Genomic DNA, 20,132 nt, shown 5'->3' on the forward strand with positions numbered 1-20,132 from the left:
GGCTCCTCCATCCATGGGCTTATCCAGGCAAGAGTACTGGAGTGGGGTGCCATTGTCTTCTCCGGAAATGGACCCTATGACTGCCTAAATCAATGATTGGATAGGGGAATGGACTTACAGGATTACTTTGGACTAATCAGGATTTACACCCTGAAACAAGAGAGGAAGCCAGCTTTCCTGAGTGTGGAAAGATGAAACCTACTTCCTTATACTGATAATTCCCTCCTCATGATGCTGTAGGAAGGATTAGACAGAATGACACGATGACAGTGCCTTACACAGAGAAGCAATAATAGCATCTTTTCATTAAGCACTTATTGTATGTCAGCACTGTGCTAAGAGTATTACATGTGTTGTCACCACATCCATACAACTTTCTAGGAGATAGGGACATAAATCCCATTTTACAGAGGTTTCTGAGTCACCAAAGAGTTTAAGTGATTTTCCCAAGATCATACAACTGACAAAGCTTACAGCCATGTCTTGAAGCCAAATCTGTCTAACCTGATGGCCATCTTAATCTCTCCACCCCACCGCCTGGCAGAGCTGTGCACCAAATGCTAATTTCCTTCCCTTTAATCTCCAGCACCTGGCACAGGGCCCAGCATACAGCAAGAACATTAAATATTTTTTTAATAAGTAAATGGTAACAGCTGACATCCCTCAACCATAGAGGTTTACAAAGAACTTTTTCCTGAATTTAGGATTTTCTTCTTCAAATCCAGTCCTCTTGCAGAGATCCTTCTCCCAGCAAATGGCACCATCTATCCATTTGCAGAACCAGAAGAGTAGAAGTCACCATCAGTCCATGTCTCTCCATCCCACACATCATATCCAACCCATCTCCAAGGCTGTCTCTCAGACCTATGCGTTTCTGTCCATCCTCTGCTGGTGTCATGTTCTCACCTGAACTGCTGTCAGAGCTCCCTCACTGTTCTGCACTGAAGCTATCCTCTGGGCGTTTCCCCATGCCGCAGCCAGAGTGGGTGTCTCCATTTCCCACCAGGTCACCTGCTGAAAACCCTTAATGCCCATTCACTGGGCACAAAGCCCAAACTCCCTGACACAGCATGGCCTCTGCCTGCCTCCCTCATCTGGTCTTACATATGATCCCCTTCCCTCTCATAATCCCCCAGCCACCACCTCCATTGGCCTTGTTGAAGTCTCTCCTTGTGTGTTTCCTCTAGCCATGGGATCTCCGCTCACGCTGCTCCCTCCCCTCTGTGGCTAGTTAACTGTTATTCACTGAGGTCTGAGCCCGGCCTCCTTCTTTTCGTTAAGACCCCGCTGACCACCATGACCAGGTCAAACCCCACCCTACCCTCCCTTCAGAGCAGCATCTACTTTTCCTTAATGGCCTGGTTGACACTCTTACAGGTCTACATTTGCTTGTGAATTTGTTAACAAATCAGGTCCTTGGACTCTTTAATCAGTAGAGTTGATGAGAGGCCAGATGAGGAATTCAAGCAAGGCTTGGTTGGGACCTGCACGACAGCACAATGGATCAAAAATAAGTAACAGCTGCTCTTGCTCGCTCTCCAAGGAGTGAAGGCCTGTTCCTTAAATGGGGTGAGGGTAGGGGCAGGCTCAGGGTGGCCAGAGGCGTGACTTTTAGGTGGTCTGCCCACCCCCTTGGTAGTGCTGTGTGCAGGGATCACGGTGTAGTTCCTGCTTTAGCTCCTGGCACCTCCCAGCTGGCAGCTGGTTTGTGGCCTTTTTGTAGCTTGTTGTTCCTGATTGTCCCAACTGCACATGCTCATAGTTGCTTTTAGTCCCTTATATTTTCTTTGCATTCTGTTGTTCAAGGAGAACTTTATCCAGGTGCAAGCACTCCAGTAAGGGGTCCCAGGCCCCAGCCTATCTCAGTTTGATTGACTAGCCCTCTACAAGCTTGTTATCTGGTTCTGTTACTCCTTCTGCAGCCTTTCCAATGTCCAGCCAGGGATGGCACATAGTCTGTTTTGTGTGCTTGTTTAATTAATTAGTTGATTAATCAACAAATTAATGTTTCACCCACCTTACTGTGAGATCCCTTAGGGAAGGGCCTTGTCATAAATTTTCTGTATCCCCTGCCCTCTAGCAGCCAGCACAGGGCTGGGCAAGTGTGTACTGAACACTCTGAGCAATCATGACCACATGGCTTACAGGGACAGGAGTGCTTATCAGAAACAACCATAAGGGAGTGAGGCAAGGAGGACAGGAGGAGAAAGAACTGAGGATAGATGTGGCCTAAAGGGGCCCAAGCCTTAGCCTGGTACAGAAGAAAGGGTCTGGAGCATAAATCATGGACTGTACTGAAGAGCTGTCCCACTTTGAGGCAAGACGGTCAGGCTTTTGTGTGTATGTCCCAGACAGTCTTCAGTGATTGGTGTCCTGTCAGGTGGCCCCAAGACACAAAAGCTGGAAAATGATGGTCAGCTATGTCCCCTCTTCCCTCCAGTCCACCTGCTCCCTGTGAGCTGAGATACCGTGTCCCCTGCTTCACCCATTGTATCTTTTCCTTGGGCTGCCACAACAAAGTACCATAAACGGGGAGGCTTCAAACAACAGAAATGTATTCTCTCATGATTCTAGAAGCTAGAAGTTGGAAAACACAGTGTTGGCAGGACCTTGCTCTCTCTAGAGGCTTTAGGGGTGGACTTTCCTTGTCTCTCTCCTGGCTTCTGTGGTTGCTGGCAATCCTTGATGTTGCTCGGCTATGGCAGCATCACTCCAGTCTCTGCCTCTGTCTTTGCATGGCCTTTCTCCTGTGTGTCTCTATGTCCAATTTCTTTCTTCTCATAAGAACCTCATCCTACCTTAATCTCATCCCCAAAGGCCCTCTATCCAAATAAGATCATATTCACAAGTACTGAGGGTTGGGAGTTGAATATATATTTGGGGGGACACAATTCAATATACTAACCCTGAAAGCCACAGTTACCTCTTTCAAACTCCTTTTTTTAAAGGAGTGTGTGCCAGCACACAGGACCTTAGTTGCAGTACGCAGGATCTAGTTCCCTGACCAAGGATCGAATCTGGGTCCCCTGCATTGGGAGGGTGGAGTCTTAACCACTGGACCACCAGGGAAGTCCCACCTCTCTCAAACTCTTTTGAACCTGCCCTTTCTGGATCTGAGGCTGAAGTCTTCTTCCTGAGACCCCTCTCCTGACTGCTCAATTCAGTTCAGTTGCTCAGTCATGTCCGACTCTTTGCAACCCCATGGATATGCAGCACGCCAGGCTTCCCTGTCCATCACCAACTCCTGGAGCTTACTCAAACTCATGTCCATTGAGTCAGCGATGCCATCCAACCATCTCATCCTCTGTCATCCCCTTCTTCTTCCATCTTCAATCTTTCCCAGCATCAGGGTCTTTTCAAACAAGTCAGGTGGCCAAAGTATTGGAGTTTCAGCTTCAGCATCAGTCCTTCCGATGAATATTCAGAACTGATTTCCTTTACGATTGACTGGTTGGATCTCCTTGCAGTCCAAGGGACTCTCAAGAGTCTTCTCCAACACCACAGTTCAAAAGCATCAATGCTTCGGCACTCGGTTTTCTTTATAGTTCAACTCTCACATCCATACATGTCTACTGGAAAAACCATAGCTTTGACTAGATGGACCTTGGTCGGCAAAGTAATGTGTCTGTTTTTTAATATGCTGTCTAGATTGGTCATAACTTTTCTTCCAAGGAGCAAGGATCTTTTAATTTCATGGCTGCAGTCACCATCTACAGTGATATTGGAGCATCCCAAAATAAAGTGTGTTACTGTTGCCATTGTTTCCCCATCTATTTGCCATGAAGTGATGGGACCAGATGCCATGATCTTAGTTTTCTGAATGTTGAGTTTTAAGCCAACCTTTTCACTCTCCTCTTTCACTTTCATCAAGAGGTTCTTTAGTTCATTTTCTGCCATAAGGGTGGTATCATCTGCATATCTGAGGTTATTGATATTTCTCCTGGCAATCTTGATTCCAGCTTGTGCTTCATCCAGCCCAGCATTTCTCATGATGTACTCTACATATAAGTACATGTACATTCTGCATGGCAATATACAGCCTTGATGTACTCCTTTCCCTATTTGGAACCAGTCTGCTGTTCCATGTCCAGTTCTAACTGTTGCTTCTTGACCTGCATACAGATTTCTCAGGAGGCAGGTCAGGTGGTCTGGTATTCCCATCTCTTGAAGAATTTTCCACAGTTTGTGGTGATCCACACAGTCAAAGGCTTTGATGTAGTCAATAAAGCAGAAGTAGATTTTTTTCTGGAACTCTTTTGCTTTTTTGATGATCCAACGGATGTTGGCAATCTCTGGTTCCTCTGCCTTTTCTACACCAGCTTAAATATCTGGAAGTTCATGGTTCACGTGCTATTGAAGCCTGGCTTGGAGAATTTTGAGCATTACTTTGCTAGTGTGTGAGATGACTGCAATTGTACAGTAGTTTGAACATTCTTTGGCATTGTCTTTCTTTGGGATTGGAATGAAAACCAATCTTTTCCAGTCCTGTGGCCACTGCTGAGTTTTCAGATTTGCTGGCATATTGAGTGCAGCACTTTCACAGCATCATCTTTTAGGATTTGAAATAGCTCAACTGGAATTCTATCACCTCCACTAGCTTTGTTTGTAGTGATGCTTCCTAAGGCCCACTTGACTTCACGTTCCAGGATGTCTGGCTCTAGGTGAGTGATCACACCATCATGGTTGTCTGGGTCATGAAGATCTTTTTTGTATAGTTCTTCTGTGTATTCTTGCCACCTCGTCTTAATATCTTCTGCTTCTGTTAGGTCCATACCATTTCTATCCTTTATTGTGCCCATCTTTGCATGAAATATTCCCTTGGTATCTCTAATTTTCTTGAAGAGATCTCTAGTCTTTCCCATTCTATTATTTTCCTTTATTTCTTTGCATTGATCACTGAGGAAGGCTTTCTTATCTATCCTTGCTATTCTTTGGAACTCTGCATTCAAATGGGTATATCTTTCCTTTTCTCCTTTGCCTTTTACATCTTTTCTTTTCTCAGCTATTTGTAAGGCCTTATCAGACAACCATTTTTCCTTTTTGCATTTCTCTTTCTTGGGGATGGTCTTGATCAATGCCTCCTGTACAATGTCACAAACCTCCATCCATAGTTCTTCAGGCACTCTATCAGATCTAATCCCTTGAATCTATTTGTCACTTCCACTGTATAATCATAAGGGATTTTATTTAGGTCATATCTGAATGGTCTAGTGGTTTCCTCTAATTTTTTCAATTTAAGTCTAAATTTGGCAATAAGGAGTTCATGATCTGAGCCACAGTCAGCTCCTGGTCTTGTTTTTGCTGACTGTATAGAGCTTCTCCATCTTTGGCTGCAAAGAATATAATCAATCTGATTTTGGTATTGACCATCTGGTGATGTCGATATGTAGAGTCTTCTCTTGTGTTGTTGGAAGAGGGTGTTTGCTATGACCAGTGCGTTCTCTTGACAAAACTCTATTAGCCTTTGCCCTGCTTCATTCTGTACTCCAAGGCCAAATTTGCCTGTTATTCCAGGTATTTCTTGACTTCCTACTTTTGCATTCCAGTCCCCTATAATGAAAAGGACATCTTTTTTTGGGTGTTAGCTCTAGAAGGTCTTGTAGGTCTTCATAGAATGGTTAAACTTCAGCTTCTTCAGCATTATTGGTCAGGGCATAGACTTGGATTACTGTGATACTGAATGGTTTGCCTTGGAAACAAACAGAGATCATTCTGTCGTTTTTGAGATTGCATCCAAGTACTGCATTTCGGACTCTTTTGTTGACTATGATGGCTACTCCATTTCTTCTAAGGGATTCTTGCCAACAGTAGTAGATATAATGGTCATCTGAGTTAAATTCACCCATTCCAGTCCATTTTAGTTCGCAGATTCCTAGAATGTCGACGTTCACTCTTGCCATCTCCTGTTTGACCACTTCCAATTTGCCTTGATTCGTGGACCTAACATTCCAGGTTCCTATGCAATATTGCTCTTTACAGCATTGGACTTTACTTCCATCACCAGTCATATCCACAACTGCGTGTTGTTTTTGCTTTGGCTTCGTCTCTTCATTCTTTCTGGAGTTATTTCTCCACCGATCTCCAGTAGCATATTGGGCACCTACCAACCTGGGGAGTTCCTCTTTCAGTGTCATACTTTTTGCCTTTTCACACTGTTCATGGGGTTCTCAAGGCAAGAATACTGAAGTGGTTTGCCATTCCCTCCTCCAATACAGCACATTTTGTCAGAACTCTCTACCACAACCCATCCATCTTGGGTGACCCTACACAGCATGGCTTATAGTTTCATTGAGTTAGACAAGGCTATGGTCCATGTGATCAGATTGGTTAGTATTTTTGTGATTGTGGCTTTCATTCTGTCTGCCCTCTGATGGAGAAGGATAAGAGGCATATGGAAGCTTCCTGATGGGAAGCTTCCTGACTGCTCAGCTTTCGTCAAAGATGAATTCATGCTCCTCATTTCCAGAAATGCACCCTGATAGAGCCCTGTGGTTTCACAGCTGGCAGCTTTGACAGTGGCCAAAGGCTCTCCTGTCTTCTTTTCTCAGTTAATCCTCACGACAGTCTCAGGAAGGTTTACTCTTCTTCCCATTTTATAAATGAGGTCATTTAGACTCAGGGAAGGTAAGTGCTTTGCACAGTCTCACAGGAGGAAACTGACAGAGCAGAGACTTAGTCCAGGTCTGCCTGATGCCAGATACCACGTCCTGTACCACTGTGCTCTACCCTTGATGGTACTTCCCTTGCTTCCCTTGGTAGAACATCTGCCAGTCACTGAGAGGGTCTGGGTAATCCCACCCAGCAACTTAGAAGAGTTGTTAAGAGATAGAAAGTACATAAAACTAGGGGCCTGGCTTTGACTGTTAAGAGGACCTAGGGCTAAGAAGTCACAGGTCTCCTGAAGAGATAAAAACAAAGTACAGTTTGTGGTGACATTTCTTTAGGAGGAAATTTTCCATTGGTGATAGTTTTAAATAGATTTGATGATGATATAATATAAATTCAGTTATTTTTCTCTATCTGACTTCTGTATGTTTATGCTTAGTGAATATTGTTTTGCATCCTGGAACCTGCTGTTGTTGTAGAAGTCAGTTTGTTTTGATTGATGTTCAGTGCTGGTCACGCAAGCCTGACTCCAATATGAACATGATCTCCTTTTATGGGAAGTCTGACTGTTTGTCATGCCAGCATGGTTTTACTGAGAAGACTATATTCTTCAGTTGAATGTGGTAACTCTTACATGCCCGTGATCACTACTGAGATACCCCTCAAGATATGCAGGTCAGCCCCAGACCTATTAGAGGATGCAGTCTCAGGTTGGATTTTTAATGCCTAACATTTCCTGGGTGGCTCAGTGGTAAAGAATACGCCTGCTAATTGCAGAACGCCTGGATTCGATCCCTGGGTCAGGAAGATCTCCTGGAGTAGGAAATGGCAACTCATTCCAGTATCCTTGCCTGGGAAATTCCATGGATAGAAAAGCCTGGCAGACTACAATCCATGGGGTTGCAAAAGAGTCAAACATGACTTAGTGACTAAACAACATTTCACTTAAGCCATCAATAAATTTTGCTGAGTGCCTACTCTGTCTTAGGCTGTGTGTTAGGTACTAGTCACTCCCCTCAGAGAGCTCACTTTTTATTGGGGAAGATGGACAATCACAGCCAATGGGATCAGTGCTTCAAGAACCATTGGTTGAGGTTCTTAGTTGTCTATACCATAAACCATACAGGATTAAGCAGAAGAGGAGAATCAGGTTCAGTGCTACACAGCATTAAAAGTCAGTGCCAACGCAGCCAGCCAAAATGAGCATCCACATCAGGGGAATTTTCTAGTGAAAATATCACCATCTTGCCATCTGTTGCTTGGCACCTACATGAGGTGCTAGCTGTTAAAAACTCCTCCACAGATGTGCCTCAGACACCCAGACACCTGCATCACAGATGCTTTCCAGGTGATATTATCTACCTGCATGCAGCCATCAATGCCTGTAATTTCCTTCCACCTCCACATCTCATTGGGAACACCTTCATATAGGACCCAGGTTACAGGTGAGACCTATGTGGAGTGTGGGAAATGTTACTTTAGTTTTCCAGTCTCTATAACACAGGAAAGCTATCTAGAAGGGACTGGGCAATTGGATGTTTATATTCAGGAAAAATATATGGACCAGTGAGCTGGGTCAGCACACATAGGCTTTGCCCAGGTGCAGATGAGCCGGTAGACACAGATACAAGAGTGAAGGTTGCTCCCTGAAGCTCCCCTACCTCCTCATACAGGTGCACTTGAAGCCTAATGGTCAAAGCAAGGAGTAAGAAACCTGCCAGGTCAGGGGAACCCCGGCTGCCCACTGGTCCTTCTTTATTCTGTTGGGCTGGAACTCATCTTTTAGGAATATACTTACTATCATGGAGGGACTTCCTTCAGTGCTAAATCCAAACTCCTATTCTGATTTGCAAAAGTCCTAAACAATGAGATACTAAACTGTTCTGTATTAAAATATCAGTATTGGGACATCTGGTGGTCCAGTGGTTAAGACTCCACAGTTCCAATGTAGGGGACACGGGTTCCATCCTTGGTCAGGGATCTAGATCACACGTGCTGAGTGGCACTGCCAAAAAAAAAAAAAATTTTTTTTAATGTGCTGACTGAGAGGCAAAATTTAGAGAGAAAAAGAAGTTTTTCCTTCTCATCAGTCACCAGACAAATGGTGGAAAGTCTTGATTCCAGGTAGGGATGTTGGTCGGGACAGATCCTTGGTTACAGATCAAGAGCTAAGGAGAGAGACCACCACTGACCACCCTTCTCTCCTGATGAGGAGTGTGAATTTGAAGCCGGACAAGAATCTAGTGGTTGATTAAAAATATTTTACCCACCGCTGCATCATTCTTTCTTTTGATTCCAGGATTTCAGTAAAATTTTCTAGAACGTTCTTAGCATGCATTGAATTATGAGAAATGACTTATCTACACTTGATGAGGATTGAACTGAAGAAAGGAAAAATCATCACGGATTCAAGACACATTATGAATCTCAAGTAGACTAAACATAAAGAAAACCATACCTAAGCACATTGCAGTAAAACTGCTGAAAAACAAAAACAAAGATAAAATCTAAAAAGCAGCCAGAGAAAGCGATGCATTACTTTCAAAGACACAATAAGACTGATAGCTGATCTGTCAGCTGTAACATTGTCAGAAATAAGGAAAGTCAGAAAGAGAACAAAATGTTATCTTCAAAGTGCTGAAAGAAAATATTACCTAACCTAGAATTCAATATCTTCAAAAACATCCTTCAGGGGAATTCCCTGGCTATCTAGTGGTTAGAACTCCACATGTTCACTGCTGAGGGTGTGGATTCAATCCCTGGTCAGGGAACTACAATCCTACAAACTGCACAGGAAGGCCAAGAAAGAAAAAAAGAAAAGAAAAAAAGTCCTCCAAGAATAAGGGGGAAGAAAAAAAGGAAAAATGAAGACATTGTTAAACTAATAAAAACCAGGAGAATTCATCTCAGCAGACCTACTCTAAAGGAAATAGAATGTTTTCACATAGAAAGGAATGGTCTCAGTTGTGAGCTAGAAGCTATATATCAACAATAGAGGTAGCTGAAGAAATTCATACAGTGCAATACTCAATATATACACATACACAAGAACAGTCATGGGATTCCTTTTTCTTTTTTAATTTAATTATTTATATTATCTGCATTGGGTCTTCCTTGCTGTGGGCAGGCCTTCTCTAGTTGCAGCGTGCAGGCTCCTCACTGCGGTGGCTTCTCTTGTTGTGGAGCACGGGCTCTAGGGCTTGCCGGCTCAGGCATTGTGGTCTCAGGCCCTAGAGCCTGGGCTCAGTAGCTGCAGCACTTGGGCTCAGTTGCCCTGCCGCATGTTGAATCTTCCTGGACCAGAGATTAACCCTGTCTCCTCGTCATTGGCAGGCAGATTCTTAACCACTGAACCATCAGGGAAGTCCAGGATCAGTGTTTCTAATTGCCAAGACATTCATATCCAAATGTCTGTCAAGGGATTTCCCTGGTGGTCCAGTGGCTAATACTCAGAGCTTCCAATACAGGGGGCCCGGGTTTGATCCTTGGGCAGAAAACTAAGATTCCACATGCCGTGTGGTACTGCCAATAATAATGATGTCTGTCAACATTCCTACATGGTGTACTACACTGCCATGAAAGTTATAAAACAGACTTACACTCTCATCAAAGATGGACTAATAAAGACTAGATTTAGCTTCCTGCCTGAAATAACAACAAAACTGGACAAAATGTTTGAAAGAAAGGTTTTCAAGGCATTGGTTATCAGATAATGATTGGGATCCTAAGGGGCAGAAGACACATGTAAACACTACCACTGCCCACACCGCGTGGAGAGGCCACCATGCAGGCAGGATGAACCCTGGAAGTCCCTTTAAGTTAAGGAGATGGAGCTGTGAGTCTGAAGAGGCTGGTTGGCAAGAGTTTACGGGGTGGAGTACCAGAGATGAAAGAGATGCAGAGAGATAATTCTAGAGAATTTCAGAGGGCCTCCCTCATTGTTCAGCTGAGTTTTGATTAATACATGCATTGGAATCCAGACTGCCGCTGTCAGTCAACACACCTGTTTTGAGCTCCTGTGTATACTCAGTCCCTCAGTCATGTCCGCTCTTTGTGACCCCATGGACTGTAGACCGCCAGGTTCCTCTGTCCATGGAATTTCCCAGGCAAGGATACCTTGCTGCTGCTGCTAAGTCACTTTAGTCGTGTCTGACTCTGTGCGACCCCATAGACAGCAGCCCACCAGGGTCCCACATCCCTGGGATTCTCCAGGCAAGAACACTGGAGTGGGTTGCCATTTCCTTCTCCAATGCATGAAAGTGAAAAGTGAAAGGGAAGTCGCTCAGTTGTGTCCGACTATTAGCGACCCCATGGACTGCAGCCTACCAGGCTCCTCCGTCCATGGGATTTTCCAGGCAAGAGTACTGGAGTGGGTTGCCATACCTTAGTGGGTTGCTATTTCCTAATTCAAGGGTCTTCCCAACCCAGAGAGGGAACCCACATCTCTTGAGTCTCCTGCATTGACAGGCAGATTCTTTTCCACTGTGCCACCTGGGACGCCTACATTGAGGAGGGATGTGGGAAATCAAAGCTGAGGCAGATCTGTTCCTGCCCTTACCAGGCTTCCTAACTGAGGAGAGAAACCACATGCACCCAGCAAGCACACACTGCCCGAGAAGTCTCAGCTGAGAGCCAGAGGAATGGTTCTGGCGGCAGATGTGAAGAGAAAAGAGGGTCAGCGATTCTAACCCACACATCCCTTCCCCCACCCTGTCCCCAGCACAGGGCCGACGCGGGGGCAGTGATGTGGGAGACACAGACCAGCTCTCCAGGTCTGGTCTGAAACGTGAGCTCCAGGTGGGACCTGAAGAAGCAGAGACTGCCATTCCTGGGAAAGGTGGTGGGGAGCCCTGGGCCAGAAAGTGGGAGCTAGTGCCCATCCCTAGGCTACCTCTGGATCTCTGTGTGGACTTAAAGGTCCCTGCCATTTCCTGGTCCCAGCCTCCTCATCTGACCCTGGGGAGCTAATCTGGTTTTACTCTGAGGGAGGCTCCCAACAACTGAGCTTCTGGCCTCAGTTTCTCTTGCCCACAAAGGGGACAATAATCCTGTCCTTCCTTGGGAGAGCCCCCCAGTCAAGCGATTGTTCTTTTCCTCCAGCTACTCTCAAGAGAAGATGAAGAAGCCCCAGGAGTTTGTGCAGAAGCGAGCGGAGAGGCAATGGTTGACTGTCCAAGGCAACAGGCCTGAGGCACGTGCTTTCTGCCAACCCAGCACCTCACTTTTACCTCTCCCCAACTCCCACCCCACTGCACCCCAGACTATTTTTTGTTAGTTCCCAGGATTCCATGCTTCCCGCTTCCTACCCAGTCCTATGGTTTCTCCAGGGATGATTTAGGAATGGAGGGTGGCAGCCATCTTGTCAGGGAGTAGCAACACCTTCTTTCTCGGGTCTACGCCGCCAACCTTCAAACTTAAGGGTGTACTTCCCATCTGGTAGGGACCCATCCTAGTACGCCCTCAGAGAACAATCTGGCTGTGCCATCTATAAGCATATTTCATTCACACAACATACCCTCCTGTACCCCGAAGGCCTCCAGCGAACTCATCACCCCATTGAGCGCGTGGACAGGAGTGAGGTTAGCCCCCATCACACACCTGCCACCTGCCCTTCTCAGACCTCCGGAGAGGTGAGGCCAGCGGGGGCTCGGCGCCACCTGGTGGCCATAAGCAGCGCTACACGCCACCAGCCTCCACGCCCTTTCACGTGCCCCACCCGCCCCCCGCAACACACAGGCACACAGCGCTGATCCCAAACCCTTCTCAGGGGCCCCAGTCCACTTGCTCACCACTCCTTCCTGCCACAGTCCTGAGGAGGCAGACGGAGACCCTGCGCTCCTGAATCTCCTTCCTCTATCCCAGAGAAGAGCCCTTGGAGAGGAGTCAGGCTCACATCCCAACCTTGGCTGATTACTTAATCTCCTGGACTTCACCTTTCTAGTCTGCAGAATGAGATAATAGTGTCTACGCCCAGAATCGTGGTTTCCTGTAAAATGAAACCATTAAGTTGGAGGGCAGGGCAGTTAACAGAAGCCCTGGGGCGCCTAGGCCTGTATTCTCCAACCGGGTGAGAGCTGCCTGCAGGCTCTGCAGAAGCAGGGTCCTCCTCCCACCCTCCTCTGGCCCCCACCCCTGGCAGCCCCCAAACAGCTGCCCCGCCCATCTTCCCCGGAGACTCACCTCCTGCCAGAGACTCTACCCAGCACCTGCTGGTCCGGGTGGGTGGTGCCTGAACAGCTGCCCAGGGCTGTTCAAGAGCAGGTTCCTTTTCCAGGGAACTTGCCAATCCCGCCTCCACCCCCATCCAATCGAGCACAAGTTCTGTGAGTCCAAAGCGTCTTCAACTCCTCCTTGGCCCAGCCTAGGCCACTGAGCATCCACTTTAGGATGATCCCCTCCCAACCGCTCTCCTGCAGTCCTTGCTTCACCTTCTTGCAGGACCTTCTAAAATGAACGCCTGAGCCCCCATTCCCTTGTGCCCACAAAGTCAAGCTGAACTCCGCAATCTGGCATTCATGGCCCTCCCTGATCTGGCCTTAGCTCTCTCCATTCTTGTGTGTCAGCCACTCTCCTTCTCTGAGCGGCAGCGTTTGTAGGAGCAGTTCCTTCTCCCAGGAGTGCCTTGCCCCCTTTGCCAGCAGGAAAACCCCTGCTCTTCTTCCAAACCTCGCTGTGATTTTCTCAGGCCCCTGCCTGGGGCCATAGGTATCATGGCCTGTGTCTCCCCTGCCAGGCTGTTAGAACCTCCAGACCAGGGTTGAGGATGAATTTAGCTCTGGGCCTCAGCATAGGGTCCTGCAGCGCAGGAGAAGATTATCTGTGAGTTGTTTAATTCGGAGGCAAGGAGTGATGTGTCATAGCATGGGCGTTGAACAGAATTATATGTCCACGAGGGAGGGCAGGCACAGGGGGAAGGAGAGGAAGGCTCGGGGTGGGTACCTAGGTTGAGCTTCCACTTTGCCCAAAGGCCTGTGGAAGAGGACACACACACACACACACACACACACACACACACACTCAGGGTCGAGGGTCACAGGCACCTGTGTTAGGCCATACCAACGCTGGTGTCAGCTGGGCACAATTAGAGTAATCCTCTTCTGTCAGCCTGGAGCCAGGAAGTGACTCGCCCCCACCTGGGGGCCCACTGACTGGCCTGGGGTCTGTGCTGTGAGAGGACAGACTGGGGGGGCCCAAAGCAGGGGCTGAGCAGGGGAGGGGACTGGACCCCACAGCCCCACGGGCAGGCTAGAAGCCCTGGGACCGTTCAGCCAGAGAAACAGATTCCAAACCAGAATAAACTGCCAGGCATGAGATGCAGACAAGCTCTATGGTCCCGGACACCCTGACGTGTCAACCAACAAGGCCGATACCCTGAGGCCATTGTGGGCAAACACAGGACCATTGCCTCCCAACCCTCCCCCACCAGGAAAGGAGAACCTAGTGCCCAGCCCCTTAACATGCCAACCTTTACTGATCTGGGAGAAATGAAAAGGGAGAGAAGATGGGAGGGCTCCAGGCAAGGTGGGCGTGGGGTCTGGAAACTGCCAATCAGAGCTTCCTCCTGGTCACCAGTCTGGAGTCTGCCCCTCTGTCTGTGCAGAAGCAAACACAGCCAGGAGAGCAGGGAAATCAACCCCACAGACACAACCCAGGGCTGTATTTGATACACAGTCAGACTCAGGGCTACCCCTTTGGCTGGATTTACAGGGACACAGACAGGTATCCCTGTGGCTAGGAGAGGGTTCAGAGGCTCAGGCCTTTTCTGTAAGGGCATGCATGACTAAGGTAGACCAGCAGACAGAGGGTCTAGAAGGAGCGCCAGGTCACCTCCTCCAGGCAGCCTCCTTGATTGCTTCAGTCTCTCATTTCTCCATTTCCAGTCCACAAACAACTACCTCATGCTCAGGCCTCTGCATCTGCCATCTCCACCTCAGTACCCAGAATCTGGCACAGGACTGGTCTGGGGGTACCCCGACAGGTCCAGGACTCCCACAGAAGAGGGGCTAGGCAGCAGGGATGGGAGTTCCAGTAGCCTGGGAGTTCTTAAAGGCATTTGCCTTCCCCGATGCTGTTTCCCCACCACCAACAACCTCATGCACAAAGCCTGCAGACAGCCCCGTGGCGGAGGGTTGGTAGAAAGAAATAGATTTATTCTCATGTACAAAGCAGTCAGCCCACGGAACCATATACAACAGTTGCACAGAGTCCTAGAAAAAACGCATCTCTCTAAAGGCAACTCAGAATAGGTAAGGCAGGTGGCCCCCCTCCCCCCACCCCACAACACATACAGAACAAAACAGAGAAAGGAGAAGCCAGTGGCCAGGATGGCCCCAGAGCTCCGGCCCTAGGGGGTCTCCCAAGCCCCGGGGCACAGGTGGATATGGCCTTGAAGAGGAGAGAGGCCCTGCCAGGCTGAGGCCAGGTCCCCCTCTGGCTGTAGGAACAGGGAAGGGGCTCCGGCTAAGGGGGTATACTCAGGGGGCCACTGAGGGACTCAGTGTCAGCTCTGTGCCCAAGGGGGCCAGGGACCCTTGGTGGCCTCTCCTGGGACTCCACAGAACTATGGGGACTTGGATCTAAAAGGGGTCTCAGAGAATGGATTGTCTCACCCTACTGTTTCGCAGAGAGGGGAAGGGACTTGCCCAGGGTCACACAGCCAGGAGAAAGCATGGCTGACCCATGCTGGGCCTGCCTCCCAGCCCAGGGATCCTTCCTTCTCACTGTTCTTATCCTCCTCTCTTCCTGAGCCCCTCTTCCCAGAGCACTGCACTCGCCCCCTGGCAGCGTCCTCCTGGGACCCTTATATCCCCAGGTCCCGGTCCCCACCATAAGTACAAAGGCAGTCCTCTGGGCCACAGGTGGTCCCATGGCTATTTCTAGTCCTCCAGCCAGGCTGATAACTGTCTCTAAGACCCACCCTTTGCCCACTCAGATGTCTCATGTTCTTGCCTGAGGATCCTGGGAGCCAGTGAGGGTGCCCCCACAGGAAAGGGCACAGATCTGGTACGGCAGGAATGGGGCTCAGAAGAAACCATCCGGCTGCCTCAGAGAAGGAGTGGCCTGAGGGTGGGGACTTGCCAAGGTGCGGTCAGAGGTGCAGAGCAGGGTCCACTGCTCATTGGTTACCCCTGTGCTCTCAGAGGACAAGTGACAAAGTCTCAGTGAGGCTGAAGTCTTCCATTATACAGACAAGAAAGCTGAGGCCCGGGAAGGTCAGACCTCGCCCGGGTCACGTGGGAAGTCCTGGCCTAGAATCCAGGACCCTTGGCTCTGGTCCCAGGGCGTGCGGCCAGGCCCGTGGAGGGTTGTGGGAGGAGGCCTGGGCAGGGAGGGGTCCCAGGAGGGACTCACTCAGCATCAAGGCTGCAACAGCCATTGATGGGAGCCCTAGCGCCATCCAGGTCAGGCACCTCATACTCCTCGTCCAGGAAGTCCAACGAGTTGTTGCTCGGGAGGCCTCGAATGGTGAACTTGTGTGACACCTTGGTCCAGTGCTCACGATTAGAGGCCACGCGTTCGTACAACTCGGCCGCCTTGGGGAATAGGTCTTGCAGCAGCCTGGGGGTGGATAGGGGCAGGTTTAGAGGTCAGAAGGCAGACTGTGAGCAGCAAGAAATATTAGGGCTGGACCACAGGTAGAACTTCCACAAGAGCATGAGGCATAAGATTGGAAGCTCAAGGAGAGCTTGAGCATCTCTTTCCATAAGGGACCAAGGATGACGCAAATGGCACATTTAGGGGCAAAGCAAGAGACGGCTGTGCTCAGAGACAAGGAGTGGATGAGGTGGAGCAGGGCCAGGCCAGCACAGCGCTTGTGTCTGCTGTGATGGCCACAGCCAGCCCCGTCCCACTCCCATACCATCCCTGGGCAGTGTCCCCAGCAGGCCCCTGAGCTCACTCACTTGTAGATGGGCATTGCGATGTGCTCCATAAAGCTGATCTGCAGCTCAGGGATGTAGGCCTTCTCACGGTCCATCATCTCCATCGGCCTGTTGCCCATGGCCTTCTCCTGCAGGCATCAAGTCGTCAGGCCTGTCTGGCCCTCTCCATGCTCCAGAAACATCTGGATCAGGCTAACCCAGCCCCTCCTGGGCCCAGGCTAGGAACCCTCCCCCAACCTGGGCACCCTGAGGTCGCACCCCACATACCAAGTCTCCCTGGGAGAAGAACTCTTTGTAGATCAGCTCCTGAAAGGTCAACACTCTCATTACCTCCTATGAGTGTGATCCACCCGCCCACGCTCCTCCATAGCCCATTCCCAAGGGGGCAAACTGCGGCACTGGGACCTCAGGACCTGTCCTCACCATCCCTGGCCTGGGAGGAGGGCAGTGGCTGGGTTCTGGCCCGCCTTCCACCAGCCACTCACTGATTTGCTGGGTGACCCCCCCAGTGAGTCCATGCCCCTCTCTCAATCTCTCCACTGTCACCTGAGGTGGTCTAGGTTTCTGTCTTCCCCACAGGCTGAGCTCAGCACTGGGAGGGCGTGCAGGCTGCAGGAGCCACACAGAGCCAGGCAGGGTATACAGCCTGCGCCTTCCCAAGAAGGAGTGGCACTTACCGCGATCTTCCTCGTGGTCTTCCAGCCCTTGGTCTGGTCGGAGAGGTCACAGGAGGTCATAAGGAGGCAGAGAAGGAGGCTGTGGTGCTGCTTGTTGGTTCGATCATAGCCCACTGTCGGGGAGAGAACAGGGTCAAGGAGAGGGACCCAGCATCCTGGGTCCCTAAGAGCAAGGCCCCAGGGCCCATCCCAAAGTGGCACAGGGAATTCAGCACCCTGGATAGGAGCCAGGGATGCAGAGCTGGGTCTGCCTGGTGGGCTGATGTTGGAAGAGATGGGTCTGAACTCTGGGGATGCCCTCCAGGCGAGTCCCCTCTTGGTGGTCCTTCCCCGATCTAGAGACCCAGGCTAGAGGCAGGCACCTTCGGCCATCTTTTGGAGGTCCTTGAAGATGCGGAGGTGGTGGGCCAGATCTGTGGCCAAGATGATGTCCCGCATCAGGTCCAGCATGCGCTGATAATCCTGGGTGGGGGTGGGGGTACAGGGTCAAGGCCCAGACACCCCACCCCCTACTCCCCTAAACCTCAGGAACCGCCACCCCTCGGGTCTACCTCTCCCACATCAGGCCAGCTCCCAGCTCCCACTCCCTGCCCCCCACCCCCAGCCCCATCACCTTCCGGGAGAAGTGGTCAAAGATGTTGCAGCCGTGGGTGTTGAGGATGGCAATGGCCTGAGCGAAGTGGTGCCTCTGTGGGGAGAGGCATGGTAGGGGCCCAGCTCTACCAGTGGGGGTGCTCCTCCTCACTGACCCCAAGGGAGGAAGCAAGCCCAGCCTAGCCCTGGCCCCCAAACTGAGCAGAGCAGGCAGAACTGGGGAGTCGAGGGTTGGGGGCCAGTTCCCTTTCTGCGCTCTGCTTCGACCCTCCATGTGACCCTGGGCAAGTCCCTGGCCATGTCTGAGCCTCAGATTCCTCAGCTGTCAGTCAGACGGACACGACAAGGTGAGCTCTGAGGGCCTCTCAAGCTGGAATGAATCTGAAATGATCCCTTGGAGTCTTCGACACTAATTCATGCAGGAAACATTTGTATGCTGACAGGGAAGGGCAGTGATGAGGCGAGGGCAAGACCCCTGTCTTCTGACGCTGAAGGGCTGTCACTCAGAAGAGGAGCCGACTCAGCCCAGGGCGTGGAGGGCAGGAGACAGGCTGCCACCAGGCCTCCCAGGAGGAAGCGAGCCCCTCATCTCTGGGGGCGTGCAAGCAGGAGCAGTTCCAGAGGGGTGTTTTGGGGGGCAGAGTGGGGCAAGGCAACCTTGAAAGTTTGGTTCCCACTCATGCCAAGCCCTGTGCCAGATGCAGGGAACTCAGAGATGTCTCTGATTTTGTTTCTGCCTCCAGGAGCTCCACTGGGGTGGGCAGACACAAATCAAACAGTCTCAGGCAAAGCTGAGCATGATGGGACAAGGAGCCCATGCCAGGCTGGGAGCAGAGGGGGTTTCACAGGGTGTCCTTAGACATGCAAAGAGAAACAGGCTAACTACAAGGCCTCCCTGGGCAAACCTGGGCTCGGGCAGAACCTGCAGCCTGACTGGCACCCCCAGCCGCATGGGTACCCTTCCAAGCTCATTGGGAACAAGAGTCAGACGTGCCCTGGGGGTGCTGCAGCTCTCCCAGTCTGGGTGGAAAGCAGGGCTTGGCATGGGGAGGAGCCGGGCCACACAGTCTAGCTTCATATTAATAAGTCATTGGCCTTAAAGGGACAGTGGGGATGGCGATACTGGGCAGAATGGTGGTACCTCCATGACAGAGCCTTCTGAGCTGTAGAGCGCGGCCAGCACAGATTTCTGGAAAAACCAAAGAAAACTCCATCACTCCTGACATCCAGAGGCATATTAGGCACACAACAGCCCAGCTCCTCCCACCCCCTCAGCACTCCTATGTCTCCCATAGCCTGGGAGAGCCTCCTCCTGTCTCTCAACTGGCTCCTGGTCTCATGAGCTCCCACCACCCCTCAGGCTGGAGGGGTGAGGCTCCCAGACACCCCGGGGAGGGTGCCCACTGTGAGGAGGGCAGGGTCTCACCGAGGCCACCTGGAAGGAGTTGTTTGTGCCTCTGTGGTCCAGGTCATGACACATGCAGGAAATAAACAAGGCAAAGATCTCCATGTCCCTGGTTGGGAGGAGACAGAGGACACGGAGGTGAGCCACAGCTCCCTCCTCCACAGGAGGGCCAGCTGGAGGAGATGGCTACAAGAAGGGGAACTGCTCCGTGGTCAGTAATTGAGCTCTTGACCACACATGTCGGAGAACCACCTGCACAGGGGCTCAGGAACCTGGGTCCCCATCTTGGAAAGAGGCCTTGTACCTTTCACACTGGGCTGTTAAGAGGATCCTGTGAGGCAATGCATAGAAAGTCTGTCGCACAGGAGGTGCGGTTCTGTCCCCAGGAAGGGGACCCCAGCAGCTGCCAGATGGGCAAAGGGGCAGCCACTCACTCGAGGTAGTTGGTGAGCTCCAGGTTCTTGTAGAGCAGGTAGCAGAAGTGGGAGACAGAAAAGGCGTGCATCCAGTTGTGGTAGGGGGGATCCCGGTAGCCCTTCTTCACCATCAAACAGAACCTGGGGGTGGGAAGAGGGCAGCACATGGGCCTCAGGCTCTCCTCCTCCAGCAAGCCCTCCAGGCTCTGTCCTACCCCATTCCCTCCCTTTTCTCAAGGTTCTGTGAATCGCCTCTCACTGGTGGATCCTCCCACCATTACAAGTCTGGGCCTCCCCTAGACATCCTCAGAGGTCCTTCCCAGAGCACAGGGAGCAATGGATGTGAGAGCAGAGGGCAAAGGGAGGCAGAGACGGGGCTGCTGGCACACGGAGCGGAGGGCTGGGGGTACACACCGGGCCAGTGTCGGGCAGTCAATTTTGTAGTTATTGATGAAATTCATGTCCTGCAGCATGCTCAGGATGGCCTGGACAGAGCAGAAGGAGGGATCAGAGAGACTGTCAGTTTCAAGATGCACCCCACTCCCCTTACCTT

General features: G+C 50.5%; 1 protein-coding gene across 2 annotated transcripts in view; it reads right to left on the reverse strand.

Moving 5' to 3' along the window:
- Positions 1-14,283: 14,283 nt before the first annotated feature.
- Positions 14,284-20,132, reverse strand: part of PDE2A (phosphodiesterase 2A) — a 69,308-nt gene continuing 63,459 nt past the window's right edge. For both annotated transcript variants that reach the window (XM_055548998.1, XM_055548999.1), the window contains 10 exons: positions 19,994-20,064; positions 19,598-19,720; positions 19,185-19,272; positions 18,900-18,947; positions 17,778-17,852; positions 17,527-17,626; positions 17,165-17,277; positions 16,755-16,793; positions 16,509-16,615; positions 14,284-16,164 (listed from right to left, as the gene is read on the reverse strand). In XM_055548998.1, coding sequence (XP_055404973.1) covers positions 15,954-16,164; positions 16,509-16,615; positions 16,755-16,793; positions 17,165-17,277; positions 17,527-17,626; positions 17,778-17,852; positions 18,900-18,947; positions 19,185-19,272; positions 19,598-19,720; positions 19,994-20,064 — 975 coding nt within the window. In that variant the 3' untranslated portion in view covers positions 14,284-15,953. The remainder of the gene's footprint in view (positions 16,165-16,508; positions 16,616-16,754; positions 16,794-17,164; positions 17,278-17,526; positions 17,627-17,777; positions 17,853-18,899; positions 18,948-19,184; positions 19,273-19,597; positions 19,721-19,993; positions 20,065-20,132) is intronic.

Source organism: Bubalus kerabau, chromosome 15 (assembly GCF_029407905.1).
Source record: "Bubalus kerabau isolate K-KA32 ecotype Philippines breed swamp buffalo chromosome 15, PCC_UOA_SB_1v2, whole genome shotgun sequence".
Lineage (NCBI taxonomy): Eukaryota > Metazoa > Chordata > Mammalia > Artiodactyla > Bovidae > Bubalus > Bubalus kerabau.